Raw genomic sequence first — 25377 nt, 5'->3', positions numbered from 1 at the left:
GTAAGGAGGTTGGAAGCTGACAAACAGCTTTATGGTCCTCCACCCCTGCCACACGGAAGCTATGGGGTCCCAAGGCTAAGACACAAAAATCAGCTGATTTTTAGGTCTCAGCCCTGGGACCAGGAGCTGGTTCAAGACTCCAGGGTACTATGATCTATATTTAGACCACTGTAGCATTAACTTATGATTGTTCAGAAAACTTTCTAAGTCCTATTAATGCTTGCTACGATCTAACTATAAAACCTGCTAAGGGCAATGTGTAACAAAACCAAAATTTACTTTGTGTCACACTCCCATTATAATCAGTCACTTCAGAGAAAATTAAACCTATCTGGTTCATTTAAACCTAGTTGCATACTACAACGAAAATGACAAGGAAAATATTCTGAAATAAAATTGTGTAAAAACAAGAAGGCAACTTAAAAAAGTCTCTTAAAAATGAAGGTTTAGGTACATTAATTCCACAGACCGCCACCAAAACAGATGGTTTAAAACTTATTTATACTGGCATTAAGCTTGAATACCCCAGAAATTTCAATATTTTAGATTACATGTGTTTTTATATTCTTAAGATACAGCAACCCTTTATAGCCATGATCAAATTTAAATTCACATAGCATGACAAATCTTGAGAAGTCGATTCTCAAACAGGAATCTTCTCTTTAAACATCTGTATGAACAATTCTAACATCTTTTTGGCCATGCTCCTAACTCATTGTAATAGGACTACATTCTTAATCTGCAGCTTTTCTGCTCTCTAACAAGCATCAGATCTTAGTTTGCAGAGTGCTTTTTAATTTTATAGCAGAAAAAAATATAGATGCTATTTTTAAATGACCATGCATTGCATTTATATATTTATATTATATACATGCAAAGGGAATTAAATTTTAAAACAGTTCAACTCATTTCAATGTAGATTAAATGGCAATAGTTTTTTAGAATGAATCAGGTATGGTACTTTCTTACATCCTAATCCTGCAATTCTACTTACATTGGTAAAGTCTACATCCCAGTACATCCCCATTGAACTCAATGGCCAGGTACAGACATTACACTTTTACAGGTATGAGTGATCAAAAACTGGTCTATACCCGTAACAGAACAGAAGTTCAACACACATGGACTGATCTAAAAATGGCAGAATTTGGTCAAAAACTTGCCACCCCCACCAAAGGGTGAATGTGTGTTCTCTTCATTATCAATCTAAACTATGTCACTTACAGAAAACCAATAACTTAGATCAATTCTACCTTAGGCTTTTTGAATGCCTGTACCTAGTCAAAGAGGCTCTGTGAAAGTGCCTAGGTTCATCTGCATGGATACCATCACAGGACTGATGATCATGTGCTAAAAAAAAATATGGAGAGATCATCTGGGAGACTCATTAAATATGCCTTTCAATTTATTGAAGCAGCATAGGAAGTAAATGACATTTTGGAAAGCAGAGTGACAAGGTAACAACAGCCAAGTCCACTCAAATCTAGAACCCTACAAATTACTGTGTAAGAACTTCACCCAGCATTTTTACTTTTATTACAACTCTAGGACACCAATTCAGCAAAGTACCGTTTTTGTTTCATCACCTTTAAACACATGATTTAATCCTATTTAAGTCTTTTTAAGCAAAACATTTAAGCATGTACTTCCTTTAATTGCATATATAAATCTCACTGAAGTCAACCTGAAAGTTAAGCATAAGTTTACATGTGTTACCGAATAAACATGGACTCCTACCTTCATAAAGCAGGAGGAAGAGGTCTTCTACACCTAAATGTGAACAGGGGTTGAGAAACATGGTTGGGATGGTATGGAGGGTTTGCTCCTGTGGGTGATAGACAGGGAAGCAGGAGCAGCTGTGTTGTAGTGGAGTTTTCAGGTTTTAGGATGTAACTGGAGAAGTCTATTGTGGGTTGCTTGTCTTACTGTAAGCCACCCTGAGTCTTTTTGGATAGGATGAAATATAAATCTAAATTGATGTTGATATAAAAGGAGACATATTCTGATGCTGATCACTGAGGTAACCAAGAGTCATACAATCTCCACACCACTGGGAAGCAGCAGATCAATTTATGAATTGTAACTCTGGATAACATTAACCACATTTGTGAATATTTTAATCATTTTGGCCGGGGGGGGGAGGGGAATAACACTTGTATGCTTTATGGGAGAATAAAATTCTCTGCCAAAGTTATCAATGAAGACTTAGGGGATATTAGCAAACAGCATTACAAATATGCTTATAAATGACATTTACCTGTTTCAACATCTGTTAAGTGAAGCATAAAATCAAAGCCTCCACTGAGAATTCTTCTTCCACATAAAGACCATTGAGCAGCTCGAACAGCACAGGAGTGACAGGAATAAGTTTTTAAACAGCGGCCTGTATCGACAGCATCCCATATCTTAAGAGGAAACAGAGTAACAAATCTTAAATATGAAGAACTACAGTAATTAAATTATTAAATATGCTGAAAAAGAATTAGAATAAATTAATTGGTTTAGCTGAGAAAGCTTTAGCTAGCAAATTCATCTCTCTGAAGCTAAAAGTATGGGTTTCAAGTAATAATAAGTTCCCTTAAGTTAGAAAATGAAAATGTTTTCTTAACTAGCGAGAAAATCAAGACAATAAGTTTATATTTGGTATGTGTAAATTGCTGGAAAAGCAGAAACTATTCTAAATGGCAGACCATGTCAAATTCCCCATCGTCATTTCTGTACCACCTCCCCCAACAAACCTGGCAAACAAGTTTGAGATCTTCTGTCTATGTAGGATATATCTAATCCCTTAGTCTTGCAATCTGTGACTTCAAAAAGGATGTTGCAGCTGTCATCAAAATGTACTTAACATGAAGGATATTACTGATCCTTGATTATCCAAACTCCTTTGGAAAGCACCTGCTGAGAAGTCATTTGCGTAACTGAAACAGTTGCAAGCTATTATATGGAACTGAAAAGCAAACATACATCATAGTACTAAATAATGCTTAAAAAGAACAGTATGAAAAACTGGTTTTGGTTAGTTACAGCAGGGCTATCCAGCCTTTTGTTTTCTTTTGTTTTGTTTCAAGTCAAATCAGCCAATTCAGTTCCAAATCCGTGAGAAACATTCAAGAACCATACATGGCCCTGCTACCGGAAAGCATTCTCCACCCCCACCTGGGGCTTCATATACTTCCAAATCCTTTGGTGGGCATCCTACATGCAGGCCCAAGCACAGAGGCCTGGGGTTTGGATGCCCCTGAGTTTTGCTTGCCCTCAGCCGTATGGCTGCAGGAGCAAGCTAGGTGGGAGTCTCCTATATCCATAACGTCAAGTTGTAGCCAAGTCCAATGTCTGGGTGACTGGGAGCCACAGGGCCCCGAGCTACACAGTCTTCAGGATCCATGCCATGCCATGTAAACAACCCCCCTGACCCCACCAATGGATCATACAAGCCCTTCCAACCCACCTGCACCACGGGCTCTACCAGCACAGGGTAGCATCATTCTGGAAGCATCCAGGATGCTATGGAAGCATACTGCACAAATAGATGTACTGTGCCACGCTACACAGCACCCCCTTGCTACATGCCACCCTCAGTCCCCACTGCAAGAGGCAATTCCAACTGCACTGCACCAGCACAGATGCTATGCAGATCCCCAGATCTCCCCAAGCCTGTAACTACAGGCTTCCACAGCCCCACAAGCTACACTGCTCTGCCCCAGCCCCAGGGGTAGTAGGTACAGGCAATGGAAGCTGGAGGAAGGCAGGGAAGCCTTGGAGGTTTGGAAGCAGCAGCAAAACCAAAGCGGGGAGCAATGCAGATAAAAAAGGGTTTGGGTAGCCAAGACGCAATTGACAGAGGCAAAACTATATAATACAGACAGAAGTGGGATTTTTCTAAAGCCAGAAGAATATGCAGACCCAGGCCACTACTAAGAACACTTGAAAAGCCCACCCTTACTTATTATCTTAACCTTGTAAGTCAACAGGACAAGTACAGCATTCAAGATGAAGTTTTCAATGTTTCTAGAATGTCTTAGTCTAATTCATATTATAAAAATAAAACCAATTATTTTATAAAAGGAAAGGTAATTGTTAGCAGAATCAACAGAAGCATTGTAAGGTATTCCTAGCAAATGGATATAACTCAAATCATAATTAAAAAGGTTATCAAATATGCAGCTCACCTCATTAATCAAAAACACAGGCTCTATTGAAGTGCTTTTTCACCATACAACTCGACAACAGAAATTTCTGAACAATTATATGAGAAAGTAATATCTAGCAAGTTCATTTTTGTGAGATAGGAAGTTGGCTAAATACTAGTATTCATTTTTCATTAATATCCTACTTCAATAAATACTAGATTACAAAAGAACTGATGACTGCATGAGTTATTACTATCTCTGCTGTTTGAGCTTAACCAAACAATATTTCTGCCAAATTCTACAATGGACAGGTCAGTGAACCCCAGTATTTTCACTGCCAGAGACAGCAGTGCAACTAAATCAATGTTTTAATTATTACTATTGACAGTTTTATTGTATGTGCAGTTAGAAATTTTAAAACTACTTAAAGATACTAAAGAAAACCTAAAAACTCTTGATAATTAGTTAATGATACCTAAATCTTTATCATATGAAATCTTGCTATATGCGTCAAACAAAGGCTGCTTTGTGAGCCCACCAAGGATATTCTTTTTTCTTCTGCCCTAAAAAAAAGTGCTCATTTTCTAAGCCTGGATTAATATTAATATTGTTGTTGCTGCTACTGTTATTATGTGTGCTAAGCAAATTATTACATAGAAAGGATCATTCTCGTCTCAAAGGCCTTACAATATGCAAGACTGTAGGTCCACAATCTTCCATTGTGTGCATCCAGGAAGCTCCAATGAAGTCAGTTATTAATTAATAAAATATAATTGTTATATAAAAAATTCACAGTGTAAGAAAAAAAAAACAACATATGTCAAAGCTTGGTTGAACATTTATGTCCTTGAAGTAGCATCACAGATTTCTCAAAATAGTAAGATTATCTGAAAGGGAACAGGGGAAGTAAAAAACCTCTTAATTTTTGTTCTTTCTTTTGCTAGACTGAAAAGTGTTAGTGCTATGGAAGGACTTGCTGACATTTCTACCTGTATATTGCAGACAACATGTTGTCTTAGGAGACTGTTTAAAGTACCTACTAATCATGTATACACTAAATTTCTGCTTTGTAAAGCAACCAATTATTGTTAATTACTTGAGTGGTCAGTTAAGTTAAACACCCTAACAAATGTATCCTAAGTACCCTAACTATAAGCAAGGAAAATCAGAGAATAATATTAAGGAGCTTTTGGAATTAAGTTTCTACCTTGTTTAATGACTTGCATGATTATTTCCAGTTTCACTCTAACATATAAAAACCCAGAAAGGTTAATCACATCCAGGAGGGTTTTTTATATGAGAAAGCTATTGAATGAATCAAGAAAAAGTAGGTGATAAATGCTTCAGAAAGTTTTCTTACATTTTAGTGATTAAACATGAAAATACATTTCAACAAGAAGGGAAAGTAAAAGAAGTTTCAAAATCATTTAATAGCACTGGCTTAGACAGAAAATCAGTGGAAGAGAAAGAAGTGAAACACACATGATGCTGTATGTTTGCATTCATTCTGTAGAAAGGAAAAAACATTTTTTACATGTGGATGATGCTATTAGAGTAAAAAGGAAAAGTCACTACAAAATGTCACTGTATTCATCTCCAGCCCCTAGCTTCTATCAGCTCATCTCACTCAAACAGCATTTGATTTTTCTTGCTGCCTGGCTGCCATACAGGCATTAATTGCCACCCACTACCGAAACACCACACAACTCCCATGAAACCCATCCTATGGAAAGGTGGAAAACTGTGAATGACCAACTGACAGACAGGAATATATGAGAGTCAAATATTGATACCCATCTAGTTTTATGTGTGGAAAAGGAGACGGTAACCACACATGTCTGGACAAGCCTAAAGACAACTTACTGTACTACATTACCTGGGAAAGACACTTGATGTTTAAGGCTTAACATGGAGAAGCCATAAAAGCATCATAGTTGATGGTCTCTATACTGTGGTCCTACTTCCATGGAACACCACTGAGAATTGCATATTGGCAGTAAAGGAAGATGGCCAGAATGCCAGGGGAATAAGTAGTAGAGACACGCTAGTGCAAGGCGGGTAGATACCAGCTGTGCATAGGGAGGATGAGAAAATAAGGGGTTTTACCTAGCCAAATCACAGACAAACAGCTATATGAAAAAGGGTGAGATCAGACTACAGCAAAATGAATCTTAGCACTTTTGTTTTGCAAGATCTGTAACAAAGGCTTTACAAGCAATGTTTGTATGCATTAGAAATTCCATTAGTAAGGGGGTCTCCTTTCCTTCTTGCCAAACAAGCAGCCCAGCCTTGGCGAATCTCTGGAGAAGTATGTTAAAAAGACTGAGAGGGCTCAGGAGGTCTCCAATACTGATTAGGGCAGTGTTTCTTAGCCTGTGGATTGCGAGCCAAAAGAGGGTCACAAGAATATATGAGAGAGTTGCAAACAAACTTTAAAAATGGATCAACAAAAACTTTTTTAAATGGTTTCTCCTTTAAAGGAGAAAAATGTGGGAAACCGTGCCTTTTCCCTTGCAGGCTGGCAGATTTCCAGCCTGCGAGGGGCTGCTTGGGGCCCCGCCATGTCCCACACACACCCCCTGCCCTACACTGGAGGCAGGGGGCAGCAGGTCAGGAGTGGGGGCACTGAGTCAGCACTGGTCACTGATGTTTACAAAAGGGTCCTAGTACAGAAAAGGTTGAGAAGCACCAGATTAGGGGATTTAGGCTAGTAGCAGCCCACATCACAGAGGCTAGGTAATATAAAACACAGACCAACAGTATTCAGTGCCATAACACAGGAATGAATTCCTTCCAGGTATAAAGATCAATAGCCAACTTTCCATTCCAAGTGAATGAGCATTTCTTTAACTTACTTTTCAGACAAATATGTAGCACAAAAATGCATAAACTACTATTGTTTACAGGAAGGAATCAACTGATTAGTGGCCCATTAACCAGCTGAACCCTGCCTGCCAAATTTAGCCTTTCACCAGTTCTTTAAATGACAGACAAAACCCTTTAAAAGACCCAAACAGAAATGGAATTTACTAGTCTGAAACTACCAAATTTATTCAAATCCAAAATGAGGCTTTTTCCCCATTCAACATGGGGGGAAAGAAATCTCATCTTAGGTTCAAGTACAGTCCAGGGTCCATGACTCTGGGGAGATAACACAGTGCTGGGTGGGAGAGTGCAGGGGAGACCATGTGGTGCAGGGGTAGGGAGCAGCATGGGGAGATCACGCGGTACACAAAGTACAGGGGAGATCATGAAGTGGCAGGGGATCTGCTGTGGCTCAGGCTCCAACCCTGACCTAAGGCCAGAGCCAGGGCTGCAGCTGCCAGGGTTGCTGCTTCCTGGCTGGGACTAGAGATATCATATGTTCCCTGCCCCAGGTTGGAGCCAGAGCCAGAGCCACCACATAGGGTAACAGCAGTGGGGAGATAAGGAGTGCAAGTGGCCCATAGTGAGACACTGATAGACAAGTGGGGCAGGCACCAGGGACAGACAAGAGACAGGAGCCACCCTACCTGTCACTTGCCTATCAAAGGCACTGCAAGGGAGGGCAGGGGCCACATGACTGTCCCTCCACCACTGCTTTTGCTGCTGCTTGCCCCCTGATGCTGCCTTCTCCATCACAGCAGTGAGGGATAGGGTAAGGGGGAAGAATTTAAAATAATCCTTGATAACAGGGGACCCTAACACTGGTATTCTCCTGGATAGGGAAAGAGAAACAGAAAAACAGGGACTGGAGCAGTCAGTCTGAAAGAGAAGGACCCATGTCAGGGAGCCAGTGTCCTACCACTTTAAGAGAATGGAGCAGCAGGCGCAGAGGCTGCCCTTTAATTAAGAGATAAGAAACTCCTAAGCAGGGTGAGAAGGTAAGCTATCAGCAGGGAGAAAGGGCTCTCGGACACATAAGCCCTGCCTGAAGCTGGAAATTAGGGAGAGAGCTCCTATGACATCAGTGTACTCGGGATGAGAGGATTTCTGTTAAAGCAAAAGCACTTTTGTTTCCATTGCTGTATTGTATTGCTGTATTGTATCCAGGGAGGCAAGAAGTTTTCATTAAAGCAGCAGCTTGCTTTTATGTTAAAGTTAGACCAGCGGACTGAATGTGGCTGGAGGGGCAAGTGTGGAGGCCACAGAGGCTCACCAAGGCATAGTATCCTGCCAGGGTAGGGTGCAAGTCAGAGGCAGCCAAAGGCTGAGAGAGCCAGGGGCCATAGCCCAACGAGGGGTCAGGGACCTAGAATCTGGAGCTCATAAGCCGGGTCCTGATGTGGTGGGCCTACGTAGAGAGAGCCCAGCTAGAAAAAGAAGTGAAAGCCTGAGAAAGCCAAGACCCCAACAAGTACTTGGAGGATGCAATACAGACTGTGTATTGAGGCAAGATGACACCCAGGAATGAAAGCTGATAACATCTGCAAGCCATAAGCATGATTATGAGGGCAGCTGAAGATCCCAGTTATTGCCTCTAAAGATTGACCGGGGACTGCCTTAAAAGGTGAGGCCCACCCCATAGAGTTTGGAGCAGAGAAGCCCAGAGGATAGTGCACTAGCCAAGCATATGAAGGTCCCTTAACATGGCAGGAAAGAGGTACAAGGCAAAGTAGAAACCAGGGGTTGTGAGCAGGCAGATCCAACCACTAGTGGACCTTTGCCACCAGGTGGATTGCCTGAGCCTACCACAACCTCCAATAAATATTTTCTATACATGGAAAATTACAACAAATTTATCATTTTATATAATATATAATCTATATATTGGAGGTTGTCTTTAATTCAAGTTCATCTTAGATTTGGGTACATACGGTAATAAAAACAGTGCTAAACATGAAGAAAGAAAAAATAAAAGAACACAAAGTAATTTTTTTCTGACAATTTTTTCCTCCTTTAACTCTGGAATGATAGCACAAAATAGACAGCCCTGCTTATTTCCATGTTTATTCCCAACATGAGTATTTATGGCTCTAACTTACACTTTAAAGAAAAAGGTGGAAATATCTCTCTCTAGGACTGCAAAGAATCAAACCAAACTATTTCTTAAGCATTTCTTGGAAGGTGTAAATTAAACAAGGTTTAAGACCGGAAAATATTTAGTTCCTAGAATTCTTATCTTCCAACCTAAAACATTAATTGGCCCACAAATACTTCTTTTCTTATCTAATATACCTACATGATTTACACTAGCTGAGTTCAAAAGATCATTAGCACTTTGGGCAGGGGTGGCAGTTGTTTTTGCTTGTTTGTTTTTTTTAACCTACCTAACAGTTTTGGGAAGTTTGATCAAAAGTTACATCCTAAAAATGCATACTCCATATCAGGTTATACAATGCACTAAAAATATGCTTACAACTAAGGTTATAAAGCACATAATTTAATAACATTTTGATTGTTTAAGTAAGTTATCAACACAACCATAAAAAAGACACTCCACAGCACCCATTTCTAGGGGAAAGAGAGATAAAACAACCTTGGATCGTATTTTAATCATCCACTCCACGTACCCAAAAAAAAAAATGGTTTTTAGATACTACAACAGGAGCAGGCAAAATACAGCTCGTGGGCTAGATCCAGCCTGCCAGGCGATTTCATCTGGCCTGCAGGCAGGCACTCACCAATTAATTGTATCCGGTGTAACCCACAGCTGCCCCGCTGCACTTTGCATGGAGCGGAGCCCTGCCCACTCTCACCAGGGCAGCATGCTATGCTCCCACCCACACCCATGGAAGGACACTGGCCCCAGCCAGCATGCACTGCTTCCGAGCTGGGCTGCTGCTGCAGCCATCTGCGGAACTGCTGAGCTCTCCCTGCCTCCAGTGGCTCCTCCTTCTGTCCCTGCTGCAGCACTCTGGGCAGGAGGAGGGAAGCAGCAGCAGGTAAGCTGGGCAGAAGTGGGGCCGGGGCAAGGTGGTGGGATCATGGATCCTGGGTTGGCAAAAGCACGGGGCTCCACACAGCTCATGTGCAGTTATCAGGACTCAGCTGGAGCCATGTGCTGCCAAAGGGAACTCCATATAATGGAGCCGGCAGATTTGCCCCACTCCCTGCCGCCACACGCAACTCCCAGGACCCAGGTGGCAAGGAGCCCCACGTGATGCAGCAGGGTTGACTCGTCACCGCTCCCAGGGAGTGTGGCCAGTAGGGCTGTACAAAATTTCGCTAGCTGTTTTGTTTCGACGCTGTTTCAACTCGTTTCGAGCTTGAAACCGTGAAATCAAAATGAAACGAAGGACTTCTAAACAGCCTCAAAACAAAATGAGGGCAGTCAAAACATTTCAAAACAATTCAAGTTTCAAAGCTGAAGCTGAGCTTGCCTGAAAGGAACCAGAAAATAAGAAGAAGAGGGAGGGGGAAGAGGGGGAAGGACTGCTCTGATACTGACTGTGTATCTGGCCAGTGACTGTGATCCTTCCCTGAGGTCCCTTCCAATCCCAGTGCTCTGTGGGAGGGATGGAAAAACAGCATAGAAAGCAGCATTATTTGAGTTGGTCTGCTTTCTGCCTTAGGCTCAGTTACCGAGCTATCTTTCAGAAGCTCAGCAGCGTTAGACAACAAAGGCTACTACCACTGACTTCCTACTTGCTAGCCTAGCAAGTGGGATTCTGCAATATCTTTCACTTTCTTTCTATACCCTTTTATTTTATTATTATATTCATTGATTGATTCCTTTCAATTTATTCCTCCCCCAAAACTCTTTTTGTTTAGTTTATTTTAATTCTTTTCAAATCTGTGTTTTCTCTCAGTGTGCATTCCATTCACTGTGCAGGGAAGCACTGCATAATTTTATTGCATATTATAATATAGAATTTATATAGGAAGACACACATATACTTTTTTATTTATTGTATTGCATATTATAATATTATATAGGAAGGCATATATATACATTTATATTTTTTTATTTATTACCTAAATACTTGTATACAAACATACATATATTACATAAATACACATACATACAATTATCTTACTATCTACATATATTGCATAAATCAGATAGATAACATTACAGAAGAAGAAGAGAGAGATTTTCCAGCAGACCACAGCAAAGACAAGCCACTATGAAACACACCATGAAGCATGCTGGAAAGGCAGCTGGCAAGCCTTCAGGGAGGGGCAGAAGAGGGGGTAAAGAGAGAGGTGTAAGTTACCCCCGCCCCCAAACTGAGACGCAACCTCTTTGCTACAACAAGCAGAGGTGAGGCTTCCACTAGTATAGGCAGCAAAGGAGAGGGGAGTAGTGCCAGTGCCACAGTCTGTGCCTAAGTCTGCGTCCCCTCCAAAAGCACCAGCCATAACCCCACCCACCACCACCAGCATGATAACAAGCAGCAGTACCAACACGACAGTTTCCTCCACCCCCATTTCACTTCCTATCCTGAGCCTTCCAGTGGCAGAGAAAGAGCTGGATCTGAGTGCCCTAGCAAGGAAAATTCTAGGGAAGGAGGGGGAAAATCAGCTGCACTTTAAGTTTCCCCTAGAGACAAGTCTCCTTTCCCAGAAGGCACTTCAGAGGAGGCTGAAGTAGAGGCTGCAGAAGCAAGTGGCTCAGCTGAGTCCGCTCCTCCTCTTGCTGTGCCTCTGCCTGCTGAGGAGGGGGAAATTGCAGCATCTACACATGCAGTGGCACCCCAGAAGCAAGCGGGTAGTGTGGTCTGGGATCACCGTGAGTTGGCAGATGATCCCACATATGCTATCTGCCTGCATTACCGAGCCAAAACCCTTGGGGCAAGGGAACAAAACACATGAGTACCACAGGGATGCTGATGCATTTCCGCAGGAACCACCCCCTTGCCCTGGCTCCTCTTCAACCTGGCACCAGCAGGAGCGTGCCCAAAGGGAAGTCCCCCTCTCACTCTAAAGCCCCTGTCCTCCCCAAGCAGAGGCAGCCACCCTAGAAAAGTGGGGCAAAAGCAGACAGAAAGGAGGGCACACTGCAAGGGCAAGCAAGATTACCCAGAGCATTGGGGAGATGGTTGCTGTGGACAGCCATCCCTTCTCCTTAGTTGAGCAGCCATGGTTCAGGGGCTCATGACCCCACCCTACCAAGTGCCTGCACGCATCACCTTCAGCAGGATGGTGATGCCCTCCCTGTATCAGGCATGCAGGGAGTACTTGAGGGAATAGCTAGGCAAGGCAGGTCTGCAGGTGGCCTTACACTTCACCTCGTACATCTGGAGCAGCCGGAGTGGAGATCATATCTACCTCTCCCCCGCAACAGGGTACTGGTGTGACTAGTCAGGCCGTCAGTGGGCTTTCCTTCAAGCTGAGATGATGGACGAGTCCCACACGGCAACAGAGATCATGGGTGCCATGAACTACTTGGTGCAGGTGGCTTGTTGGGCAGGGCGAGCTCAGCCGCGGATTCATGGTCACCGACAGTGGGGCCAATATAGTCAAGGCAGTCCATAATACCAACCTTATTGGCATCTGCTGTGTGGCACACAAGTTCCACCTCATTGTCAGGGACACCTTTGAGGGAGACAGGGATGCTGGTGATGGTGCCAGCACCACCAGCAAGCTCATTTCCAAATGCAGGAAGGTGGCAGGCTACTTCCACTGGAGCATCAATGGGGGAAAAACGCTGTAGGACAAACGAGCAGAGCTGAACATCCCACAACACAAAATCATGCAGGATGTGGAGACTCAGTGGAACTGATGCTCAAGAGGCTGGTGGAGCAACAGAAGGCCATCCATGAGATGGCCTTGCTCAAGGAGATTGTAGTGACACCCCACTGCACCTGCTTGGATCCTGGTTTGGTGGAACAGCTGGTGTTCCTTGTCAAAGATCAAAGTCTTTGATTTCAGATGCTGATGGCAAAAGGTCAGATGGTAAAGGGTCAGAAGCTAACACAACAAACTCTGTGGTTGTAATTTATCCCTCTGTATTAACAGTGCTGCATATACACACCCCTGTCTGTGCCTCATTTCAAATTACTTGAGAGAGAAAATGACCTTGACAGCCCAGCACAAAAGATAAAGTACCTATAGTAATGAGATTAGCTGACTTTAGTAAAGTTGTAAAATTAAATATACTATGCGCACCATCCTGTGACCAAACAGAACCAGTACTACCCAAGTAAAAATAACCCCCCTTTTTTAATGAAACCTGAGCAAACAAAGAAAGCACAAGTGCCAGCTCATTAATTATTTATGATTGGCGTATAGTAATTGGTCATCTGTGTCAAATAAAACTTTGAAGGAACTTCCGCCCAAGGGGAGAACCGTGTACACACTCAAGAAAAACAGATTGTGCACAACGAATGTTATCTCTTCCGCCTACGTTTTTTTTTTTTTTTTTTTGGCGTACCCCCGTCTCATCTTACCAGTCCGTTTATCTCTTTATCGTTGGCGTTATCTTTCTTATCAAGAGCTCTTAGTAATCTGCAGACTGCGATGGCTTATATGAATCGCTCAGAAGCAACTGTCTTACCCACCCTCTAAATGCCGGGTAACATGATATCTGCATGCTGTAACTAAATCAATCAGCTCCTCTGCCTACGCTGCAGCACATCAGAAGCGTAAGTAAAATAAATCTTTTGTGAAACCACCACGCTGTGTTTAAATCATACTGACTCCTGCTCACCGTTATCACCCACCTGCCTGGTCATAAATCCCCCTCCTCGCGCCAAGCCGGTCGTGCCGACCCAGGCTCGCAGGTCAAGGGTGCACCGGCATTGGGGCGCGGCATTCCTCAAGGTGAACCTCCTGCTGCTGGGGTTCCCCAAGATCCAGCTGCAGATGGAATGAATGTCACCCTCCTCACTGCATCCGCACCTATTTCCTTTTTTAATTTTCTTAAAAGGCACTTAATGCCCTGGTCTCAGAGCTGGAGGGGGCACTCACTGCCTCAGCAGCCACCAGGAGAAAAACATGTCCCTGCTGAGCTCCTGTGCCAGGACAAACTTGGAGGTATGGGCTGGGACTATGGGGAAGGAGTAGGCCCCAGGTCCTTGACGCAACCACTAAAACTGCACTCTGCCTTGGTCAGGAGGCCTGGTGGGACTGCTGGTGGCATGGCAGCCCCAGGAAATGCCAAGACTGAGGATCCCTCTGGTGAAAGGCAGGTAGGAGGCGCCATAACCTCCAGCCACCACACCCACACACAGTCCTAGCTGGGGGAAACCCAAACCCCTTACGTCTTTGACAGGTCTGAGGCTTGCTGGTCGCAGTGAAGTTGAGACTCCAGGTGAGCTCAGCTTAGCTGCCTCGGATGCCAGCTTTTGACAGACGAGCCTATGAACTGCACTTCATCACCTCCTAGGTACAGAAACTCATGGACTCAATACAGACATTGGAATTCTGACACACTACAACCTGCCAGACATCTGACTCCCCAGGTACCTGTGCCACTAGATCCCTTTTCCCCTCCACCCCAGCCTGTCCCTCATCCCCTGATGCTTCCATTTCCATTTTCACTGACTGACTTTCTTCCCTACATTGCAAGCCAGCCTCTGACTTCTTTACTATTCCTTCCATCCAGGAACAGCACACACACCAACTGCAGGTGCTTCCTCAGCCTGACAAAGGGTTTTTCAAACTGAAAGCTTGCTAAGATATATTTCTGTAATTATTCAGTTGGTCTACTAAAATATACCAGATTAGACTGATCCAAAGAATCTTGTCTGCCAATGCCACGTCCTTAGACCAACACCTCTAACACCTGTCCCCGGTCAGCTGACCGGAAGGATGCAGGGCCCTGGGCACATCTAAGCCCCAGGACTGGGGCTGGCAGGGAGAGTTCTTTGGCAGCTGCTGGAAAAGAAGCTCCTGCAGGAGAGGAAAGAAAGACTCTGACAGTTTGGTTGCCTAGGATGCTGCTCGTGCTACTCACTAAGTTATTATCTGTTGTTATTTAAAGTGGTAGACTGAGCTGAGGCTGTAGGGGAGGAGGTCCTGTACACTACCGTGTCGCGTAGAGGCCTCAGCACTAGTGACAGTACGCTTGAACACACACAAAGTTACACGTCATGAGTTTTGCTTGTCAGCAGCTTGAGGTGCAGTTTCCCAGAAACCCCTGTACCTATCTCCTTGAAACTTAACAGGCTTCATGCTCTCAGAAGGGGCTACCATCCCTGCTGTTTTCATCCAAATCTGCCAAAAAATGACAAAGTTATAGGCAGTTTCATGCTTCCCCGTTATATCCTATGGGCAAACTGTCGAAGCAGAGAAACCGTTTCAACTAAACAAAACAGAACAGTGGTTTCAAAATGAAATGAAACTCAAAATGAATCACTGTCCTGGCAAAACAGTGAAATGGAAATCTAAAGGAAACGGTGCTGTCTTACAGCCCTAATGGCCAGGCTGTCAGCTCTATTGCGCAGGGCTCCCCCTGGTGGTGCACTGCTTTGGCCAAGTCCCGGGGAGATGCATGAGCCATGGGGAGCCATAGGCTCACCTGGACTTGCTCCCTGCCACCACATGCAGCTCCCAGGACTTACTCAGAGCCACACCAGGCGACTCCACCTGCCACAAACCATTAGTGCCCCAAAGGCCCATCGCCTGGTGCTGCTGCCATTGGAAGCATGTGCAATGTACAAAAGGGGGGGGGATTCTGGGGGAGGGACCCACATGCATACCCTACCATACCCACACCCCACCCACATACACCCCACATTCCTCCTGTCCCCCAATATAGAAGATTAAGACTTTATTTTGAGCTATTATGCAATTGCCTCTATATATACTATGCAAACACACATGAATCAGGACATTTTAATTTTATTTTAAAAAATATTATATGTTATAATAGATGTTTGACTTCTCATTTATGTTACGTATTTTTTTTGGTTCCAAGATGTCAAATCCCCCTCCCAAAAGGAGTACTTCTGGGGGAAGGGGAGGGACTTCCAGTGGCAAAGACCAGGGGTTGGGTTGGGCCTTCCAGTCCCAAGATGGTGACCAGAGGGCGGGGCACCTGTCAAGAGACAGACCTTACACTTGAGGCCCTTGACAGCTCACCAAAACTCAGGAAGTAGCCCTCCAGTTGAAATAATTGCCCATCCCTATACTACATTATTGAGTACTTGGCCTTGAGCAAAGAGCAGCATGTGAAAATAACCCAGCCAAAACGAAGCTCTTCAGAGATCATTTTTCCTGAAGGAGATTCTCGGCTCATTCAGTCTGGACGTCATATGTACATAAGATTTTTTACTTCAGCAATGCCAAGAGGCTGAGGCCAAAGGCTAGAACACTATACTACTGAAACAAGTAAACCTTAAAGCACCAATTAAGAACATGTATGTTCACCCATTTCAAAGTATTTAGAAAATTAGATTTTAAATGCTGTCAAAATCTACTGAGCTTTCCTAGGCATATCTATGATTATAAATAGTATTAAATAAACCCCCTGGAATCTTCTACATGGCGCAGGGATTTACGTACTATATGTAAAAATAACAGTTCAAGAGAAGAAAAAAAATCTATTAATTGAAACTAAGATATACATTCTCCTAGATATGCATGTATTCATTCCTATTAAGTCAAAAGTATGCAACCATGCAAATTTTAGCTATGTATTGCAGAAAAATTTAGATAGAAATTATATTTCATTTCTTTGACCAATTTAAAAAATGGTAAGCTGCTTTAAGTGCAGGTGTCACATTCTTTCAAACTCAGTCCTTTAAGGCATCCAGGATTATCACTGGATGGAGCACTAAAGCTATAAACAGATGCTGTCAAATAAAGCAAATTGGCTGTGTTAGGATGTCTCCTGGCATCACTGATTTACTTCACTAGTGACAAAAGACATTGAAAATAGAGAATCTGGGATTTTTCTGTTTGCAGTGGTCCTGCAAATTTTGAAGCTTCAGGGGCCCAAAGTGGCAGGGATCTGACTTTGCAGGACAACAGAATCAGAATTCCTGAAGCACGCAGCCTCAGGACCCTGAAGCCCCAAGCATGGCTGTCTGGGGCACCTGGAAAGCAGACAGCTCTGGGCTGCCGGCACTCTCCCACCAAAAGCCAAACTGCAAAAAAGCAGCACAAATTTATATCATCTACTGTCACAGCCACAATTTTGGGCACTTCTGGCAAGACAAGGGGCAGAGATAGGTCGGCTTTTTTACAGTGGCAAAGGTGACATTTGTTTCTAGCCAAAATCATGTTTGCACGTTTTCATCCTATGACGGTATAAAGGATTGCCAATTGTCAAGCTAAGATGCACATGCTTCCAGCTACTACATGGAAATATTACTCTAAAATGGAGTTGTCCAACTGGCAGCCGGTGGGCTACATGCAGCACTCTCCTTCCTTCCTCCCCACAGTTAATTTGCAGCCCCTGGGCTCTAAGTCTGGGTGCTGCTCCCCAGCATTGTTTCTCCTGCTGCTGCCACTGGAGTCTCTGGGTTCCCCCTTCAGCTTCCAATTTGTGCCCCTGCCCCAGGCAGCAAGGCTGGTCAGCCTGCAGGGCTGAGGGAATCTGTGACCAGGGACCTGGGGATCCCATACAGTGTAGGGGTGCAGTGGAGGTTGTCTGCTGCATGATGGCTGCCAGGCTCTGGAATGGGCTCCTAAGTGAGGTGGTGCTCTCTCCTACTTTGGGGGTCTTCAAGAGGAGGCTGGAGAGACATTTGGCTGGTGTGATATGACCCTGGCACCCGTTTCTGCCCGGGGCAGGGGATCGGACCTGATGATCTGTTTAGGTCCCTTTTGACCCTAAGCACTATGATACTATGGGGAGAGGAGGTCTCATGGTGTGCGGTTAGCATAGCACCTGATGCTTCCCCATAATACAGAACAGCCCCTTGGTGAGATGCGGGCCGCTTAGCCAACCAGTTGTGAGGGATGGGGCTGCCACCTCCTTAGCCAAACAGTGGCAAGGGGTGGGGCCACCACTCCCCTGCCTCCTTCCCTCCCTCCCTGGCTGGCTCAGAACCCCTCTCCTCCCAGCTTCCCACCACCCTGCCTCTACACACAGCCAATAGAATCATGAGGACAAATGACTGACATGCATTTCCACCAGTGCACTGAAAAACAGGTCTTTTTGCTGTCCATTCCTCATTGAGCAATGGACGGGTGACAAAGGGTTTTAAAACAGGACCAATGGCCACGCTGTGTGTGGCTGGGGGTAATTCATTCCTGAAGCCCCTGTCAGAAATCAAATACCCCTACTCTAAAATATGACAACAAACAATACTTTCAATTATATGTGTGTGTGTGTGTGTGTGTGTGTGTGTGTGTGTGTGTGTGTGTGTGTGTTTCTCTCTTTTAGCACTGTAGCACTGGAATTGTGTTGGTATAGTCATTAAAATTTCTACTCATTTAAACCACAGACTGAGAGTTTTAAAATGATATATTGTTTGAGTTCTTTCCTAGTCAGGAAATCAACCATGTCTGTAGATCAGCCTCTAACGACTACTTCAATATTTTATACCCCAGGGAATTATCTGCAAAAAAATTCAAAATTATGTGCAGAAAAAATTCAAAATTATGCAAAATTACTTTTATATTTTTACAAATTAAACTAAATATAACACTATTTGAAACTTCTTTAAAAATATATGTGGGTACTTGTACGTGAAAGGTGTGGGAGGAAATTTGTGAGGTGGCATGGGGGAGGGTTCTAAAGGTATGGGAAATGTGGGTGTGTGTGGACTTTATGGGTGGTTGTGAAGAGGTGCAAGGGGTGTGGGTGTGTGTGCGGTTTGTGGGGGGTGTGGACCCCCCATGCACAGCCCCCAGCACACACCCCCTCTGCATAGCTCCTGCCTACCACATGCTACCCCATGCATAGACCCTGCCATCACATGCACCCCACCATGCACAGCCCCCAACACCATGCACAGCTCCATGCCACATGCCCTCCCCTGCACAGGGCCCCTGCCACCAGCAGCAGCAACAGGTGGCAGGCCCTCAGGCCACTCCTGACTGCAGCAGGTAAAGCCCCCCTGGTGGTGCGCAGCTCTGGCAAATCCTGGGGGCAACACATGGCAGCACAGAGCCAGCTCAGCCCAGCCCACTGGCACATGCCTTCAAACAAGATCAGGCTGGCTCTGTGCCAGGACCTGCGGATCACAGCACTGCAGGTGATAGCCACGTGCAGCCCCCGGGATTCACCAGAGCCATACACTGCCAGGGGCTCTGCCTGCCCCATCCAGGAGTGCCCGCTGCCTGCTGCTGGCAAGAGGGGCTGGGTACCATGGCGTGAGGCGGAGGAGCTGACACCTACCTACAAACCCCAAACACACCCCTACACCCCGCAGGCAGAAGCTCCCTTTTTCACTCACCATCCCAGGGAATTACGCGATATTATGAGGTTATGTGCAGACACATAATTGCATAATTCCCTGGGATGTAATCGTTACGGAAACAAACAGTTTACAAATTAGCTATTACATAGATATAGTGTCAACCCTTTTTGTAGATAGTTTTCTCCACTTGACATTTATGACCTCTACTAGGATTAGTTGAGGGGGCCAAAACAGCAGACAAACAGCTGAGGAAATATGTTAGTAATTACAAAACTTCTGACAGAAAAGTTGCCATGGACAGCGTTCCTCTTGTCTGTTGTCTACCAGGTAAAGCATCATCTTCATCTTCATGTACTGTTTCACCTTCTTGAAGATTATGAGGAAATAAAGATCCTTCTGCAGTTTTCTGTTTTCCCAATACATTACGTAGACCCTGCTGGAGCACTGAGCAGTATATATACTGCTCACATAAAGGCTCTGCTGAAGCATTGACCAAAGTAGGCCTTGCTAAAAACATTACTGATTCACAAACTGCTTATAGAGGCTGAAATGTGCACACAGGAACAGACTATACAAATTCATCATGTGGTTGATTAATAAGGCTGGTACTGGACGGTCTAAATAACACAAGATGATGAAATGTACAAGAACATGCATGATTTAAACAGGAAATATGATGACCTGGTAAAGATGTTTTAATACTTATTAAGAACATGGTACAGGATATGTATGATGCAAGCAGAAAGTTGTTTTGGTCAGTGTATAATAGGGGAACTGGAAATCCTTGGAACTTTGTATTTGGCCTAGGGGATGCATTTGTTATGTGAATTGTGCCAGTACATTACCCCAAACACCCAGAGCTAAGACCGTGTAACCCACTGGTGATGCATGTTAATGAGTAGATGCTTTGTAAGTAATAAACCTACTCAAGCTTTTGCCACAAAACTGAGCCTATGGTCATTCTTTCTATAACATCAAGGTCTCCAGGGAATATACACTGCCTGAAGCAATTACAGCAGTACAAACTATGACAGAGCCCTCACATACACCGAAAACTACACTGACCACACAAAGAGGACAGCACAGTACCATGGGCCAGTAGGACCAGTTTCCTCACCAACCCAGAAGATACTTCGCACGTGAAACAACTGATCATACAATGGGCGAGAACTGAGTTACTACAGAGCACATTTCCACCTTCTGTTTTAAGATTACATGCTCTTAGCTAAACTGCCATTGAGAATTAAGAATTTTTAGAAAAACAGATGCCAGAAGCTGCCTTTCTTCAGGATCACATGAAGAACAGCAGCAAACAAAGAGATTGATGGAAGAAAGAAAAGTACTACCATCTGTGCTGAGCTGGATAGCAGCCAGAGAAACTTCCCAGAATCTGCATTAGTAACCACTGAGGCTCTGGACAGGTTAAAGATAATTCTTAACTGCCTATTTAATAGCTTAGAAGTGCTTGGTTTGTCCTTGAACAGTAAGCTTTCCTATATGCATTTGAATTACTCATGTTAAAGAACTACAGCCTTGATTCAGTATGGAATCTGCTAACACCGGGTTTATACAGATCAGTGATGTCCAACCTTCTGGCCCCACGGGCTGGAGGGGTGGTGCAGTGATCCATGGTGGTAGTTTTACTGGATGATTGAAATCTTTTGCTTGGTACTGATACTTTGTTGTCTGAAATACATTTAGTTGCAGCACTGCTGCTAAAAGTACTAAGGGATGACTCTGAAGTTGTTGCAGGTAGACAATCAGTCTTTCTCTGCTTAAATGGGAACCTGAAACAAAAATGATTTTTGAATAGTCATTCTTCTCAGTTCTTCTTACTCTATTATTGAGTTAATCATTTACATTTTTTTCTGCAAGGATGCAGCTCAGATGCCAAATTACCAAAAAAGCTAAGACTGACTGCACTTAGAGTGCAGTAAGCCCTATTGAACTCACTGGCACTTCTATTTTTTGAGAAAACAAGCATAGGATGGGGTTCCCTTCAGAAAGCTGAGTTATGCTGAAGTAAAATAGGGACTAGACTTATGGCATCACTATTATGGTCTGGGGCCATGATGTTCCAAAATAAGGGGCACGTATTATGTAATATAAAATAAGAAAATGACACTCAGGAGCAACTGTCAACTCTAGATTTCTCTTACTGCAGATTTCTGTACCGTAAACTTGGGCGATAGATTCTAAACCTAGTTAACTAATTAAACAAGCCATAAGGATTAGCCAAGCTAAACTTTTTTGCTAGCAACATCCAACATAGCAAACAGCTTGGGAATTTACTTGTTAAATCACACTTATACTAAAAGGCATAAAGACAGTCTTGAAGAATAATGCATTGCAAAGTGAATTATTTAATTTACTAACCAGTTGATCTACATCAACTGTTGTTCTTTAAACAGATCCACATCTTCATCCACATCATTTTCTCCCAATAAGCAGTTTTCATTATGATGTTTCATTCTTGCAGCTAGGCCCTGCATCTCCTTGCACTGCTTACACTTGACACATTTTCCTTTTTTACCCAGGAGAAGGAATTTCTTCAAAATATTCCCAGATACGGTCTCTCTTATACCCAGAAGCCATGACAGTTTTTCTGTGGCAAAAGTGTAAGAGAATATAGGAAGCTGTGTGTGTACTACTGAATAATGTTTTCCTTTTTTCTTTCCAGTCCACTCCAATGTTCCTTTCTACTCTGCCTCCTTCCTTTCCTATATTGTCTCTCTGTCTCTAACTCCTCTGCCTTGCTCCACCACGATGTAAGCACAGAACAACCACAATCCTATCCAGCCTGTGCCTTTGCACATGTGACTTCAGTCTGCTGAGAAACAGAAACTGAAAGCCCAGGCCTTACAAGAAGCAAGAGCTTGTAGTTAGGCTGGACAGACAGACTAGAGCCATTTCCATGAGATGAAAAATGGAAATGAATGGCCATGTTTGATTGGTAAGTAACTTGGGGGGGTGTTTAGCATGTTTGTAATGAGATTTAATTGTAACTTATTTTTAAATGAGAGAAATTTAGTATTATATTGATGATTTTTAGATGAAAAATAAAAAAAATCTGATTTAAATGTTTAAAAATCTGATTTTTTTTTTTAAATCATTGATTTTTATTCACCCTGCCACCAGCCCAATCTCATGCACCCAGGCACAGCTGGGGTATATCCCCACATGCCAGCCCAACTGCTCACTATCATGATCCAGCACACAGAGCTCTATCCCACAGGGCTCCCCCAAGGGTTTGGAAATCTGGCAGCAGGGGAGTGGCAATTAATGCTGCCATCACTCCCCAACCACCACATTTTTGGATGCATGGGAATCTCTGAGTCCAGAAGCTGAGCACCACTGATGCAGGCCACTATTAATGTAGTCCTGGTCTGCAGTAGAGTGATCATAATGCCGGATCAGATGCTAAAGTTGAGCTAGCACCTTCTACAAAATGATTATAATGCCATAATAACAAAGTATGGTAAACATGTGACCATATTTACTTACTTACCACACACCTTTTCCCCCAAAACCAGCCCTCCATAATTAAAGTGCATGTCTGAGGAGGGGAAACTGACTTTTTATGTTGGAATGGAAGCATAGAGATGCTGTAAAATGGCTGCTGCGCGTCCTTCTACTAGTTTCAGGGGGAGAGCAGGCAGAGTTCACCCTTCATAGTCAGAATTATTATTAATCATTTCACAACCACTATGGAATTTGTTGCAGCTTTGGGCTGAGCAGCCACCAACTGCTGCCAATTGGCCAGTGGCTATGAGAGGGTTAACACGGCTATGAGAGGGTTAACACTTAACTTTCACCTGAGCAGTGCCAGTCAGGATTCAGGCATGTGTAGCCATGATTCTGAAAACGTCCTTTTTTCCTTCATTCTGCCTTTCCAAAGTAAGGCACATGTGAGGAAAAAAAACATTGTAGGGAATTATGATAATGAGCCAAATACTTAATGGGCTTTTTCCCTTAATGTCTATGATAGTCTGTATAAACCTTCCCTTAGACAAATCAAAATGCAAAAAAAGATCATGTAAGAGTTTGTCACAGAAAGAGAATAGTATGTCTATAAGACAGGTCAATCACTAATAGCCCAGCAAACTGAGAACTGCTTAGTTTGAGGATTCAATTGTCAAAACACCAGAGGTTAGTGGTGAATTTCAGGGACCAAAACTGCATGTACAATAGATTCAAATTCAAAAGGAACACCAGAAAGGCTGAGAAAGGATTCCTTTTTCCTGGAAAATGAAACGTGTGTCACAAAGCAGTCAAATCAAGTCAAATGAATTTCAATAAAATACTTTTACCTGCACTAACTGAACTTTTGGTTTGGAACTTCGCCAAATTACTCAGTCTATACCACAAGTGACTCCTTCACAAAGCACATGTACAAGGACTACTTGACTCAGCTTCAGTCCTTACAGTTTCTTAGAAGTGGGGAAGACTCACAAAACACCCACCACAGCAACCTTCATCCCCCTAGGGGATGCAAACCCTAGGGCAGTGATTCTCAGCCTCTTAAAACTCAAGATATCCCTTGTTAAATTCAAGACACCCATCAGAAAATGACAGCTCCCAGTTTTCACTTTTTGTTTAAAGTAACAGAGCAATTCTTCTGTTGCAAAAAACTCAGAAACCCCTGCCATAGCCAAGGATCTATACCACACATATAATATTTAACAGAATGTTGTGAACACTATGGATTCCTATTTGAAATCTCTGGGTTTATCTTGTGAAACATGTTTACAGTGCTTAGATTGCATGGCACCCTGCAGCACCCTTGAAAGGATCTCAAGGCACCCCAAAAGTTGCAGCACCCGGGTTGAAAATTCCTGCTGTGGGGAGAGACAGTCCCCAGCTCTGCACACCCAAAGGGAGTTGAGGCAGCCCCTTGCTCACCCACTGATTGAAAGCATCTGCAGCTGAAACTCCAACACAGGTCCCTAATCACAGGGAGTCTCCACCCACTGCAATCCAATCTAAAAAGCACAACCCCATGTGGATCATTACTGGACTCCTCTGCCAGCCTATCTGGTTGGGAACATGCTCCCCAGTGTGTGGCCCACCAAGCCCCATAACCCAGAAGAGTGCAAGGACCATCCCAAAGCACAGTGCACTTCTGAACATGTGCTGCAAGATCCATTCTGCACTATGTGCTAGGCAGCAGCTGCAGCATCAGGGACTGTGACAGAGGCGCCAGCATGTCCCTGACAAGCCCAGCCAATGGTACAAAATGCAGCTGTGTATTCTGTTCTGTGCCACACGCTGGGCAGCATCTGCAGCAGTAGGGATTGCAACAGAGGCACCAGTATGTCCCTGATCAGCCCAGCATGTGGCAGAACAGATTGCACTTCTGCTACAGATTCTCCACGAATCCAAAAGTATACTGCAGCTCAGGATGTTTCTTGCAGTCTCCACAGGGTCCCAGACCTTGGTGAGCCACTTAAAAGCTTGGAAGGTCAGATCCCATGGGCTGTATGGTGCCACCCCCTGCCATTATCAAGGATCTATACTACATATATGTATCCCACAGATTATGAACTAATACTTCTTGGTCAGCATGGTACTACTAAAACTTCTTGAGTTTTGACATTATCTGAGCCACTCCATGTTTTCTATTCAATCATCCTCACTATTATCCTGTTTAAACAGTATATAATAAAGAGAGCATAAAAACTAAAGCAGCCCTACTAGCACCATCCTGACCCAGAAGTTATGATTCGCCCATCAAGACCATTTTGCCAGAATACAGATCTGGATTCAGGCTTCCTTTAATAATAAGGAAAATTCTCTCTCTACTCCTGAGCACCTTCCAAAGACCAAGATAAGAGAGCTAACATAATGCATGTGCAAGCTGCCTTGTTCGACTAGAGGAAAGATGTCAGCTGTTCCATTTTTGTTTTGCTTACTGACTATATGGCAATATTTGCAATGGATGAAGTTTGGGGAAAGAAGGAAGATTGTTAAATACAGGGCTCAGCCTCCATAAAGTACATTAAAGCATTTACAATGTTTAGAATCTACCCAAGAATGGAGTTTTAAAAAACTAAAAGCGACAAAAG

At 43.6% G+C, this 25377-nt stretch overlaps 1 protein-coding gene across 4 annotated transcripts in view; it reads right to left on the bottom strand.

The window, feature by feature from the left end:
• The window catches only part of WDR25 (WD repeat domain 25), a 157644-nt gene that overhangs the window by 66679 nt on the left and 65588 nt on the right, over positions 1 to 25377 (bottom strand). For all 4 annotated transcript variants that reach the window (XM_090034022.1, XM_090034019.1, XM_090034020.1 and 1 more), the window contains exon 3: positions 2258 to 2405. In XM_090034022.1, coding sequence (XP_089890148.1) covers positions 2258 to 2405 — 148 coding nt within the window. The remainder of the gene's footprint in view (positions 1 to 2257; positions 2406 to 25377) is intronic.

This window comes from Crocodylus siamensis, chromosome 2, assembly GCF_052110815.1.
Source record: "Crocodylus siamensis isolate JL-2025a chromosome 2, ASM5211081v1, whole genome shotgun sequence".
Classification (NCBI taxonomy): Eukaryota; Metazoa; Chordata; order Crocodylia; family Crocodylidae; genus Crocodylus; species Crocodylus siamensis.
This window is presented reverse-complemented; position numbering and strand designations above follow the sequence as displayed.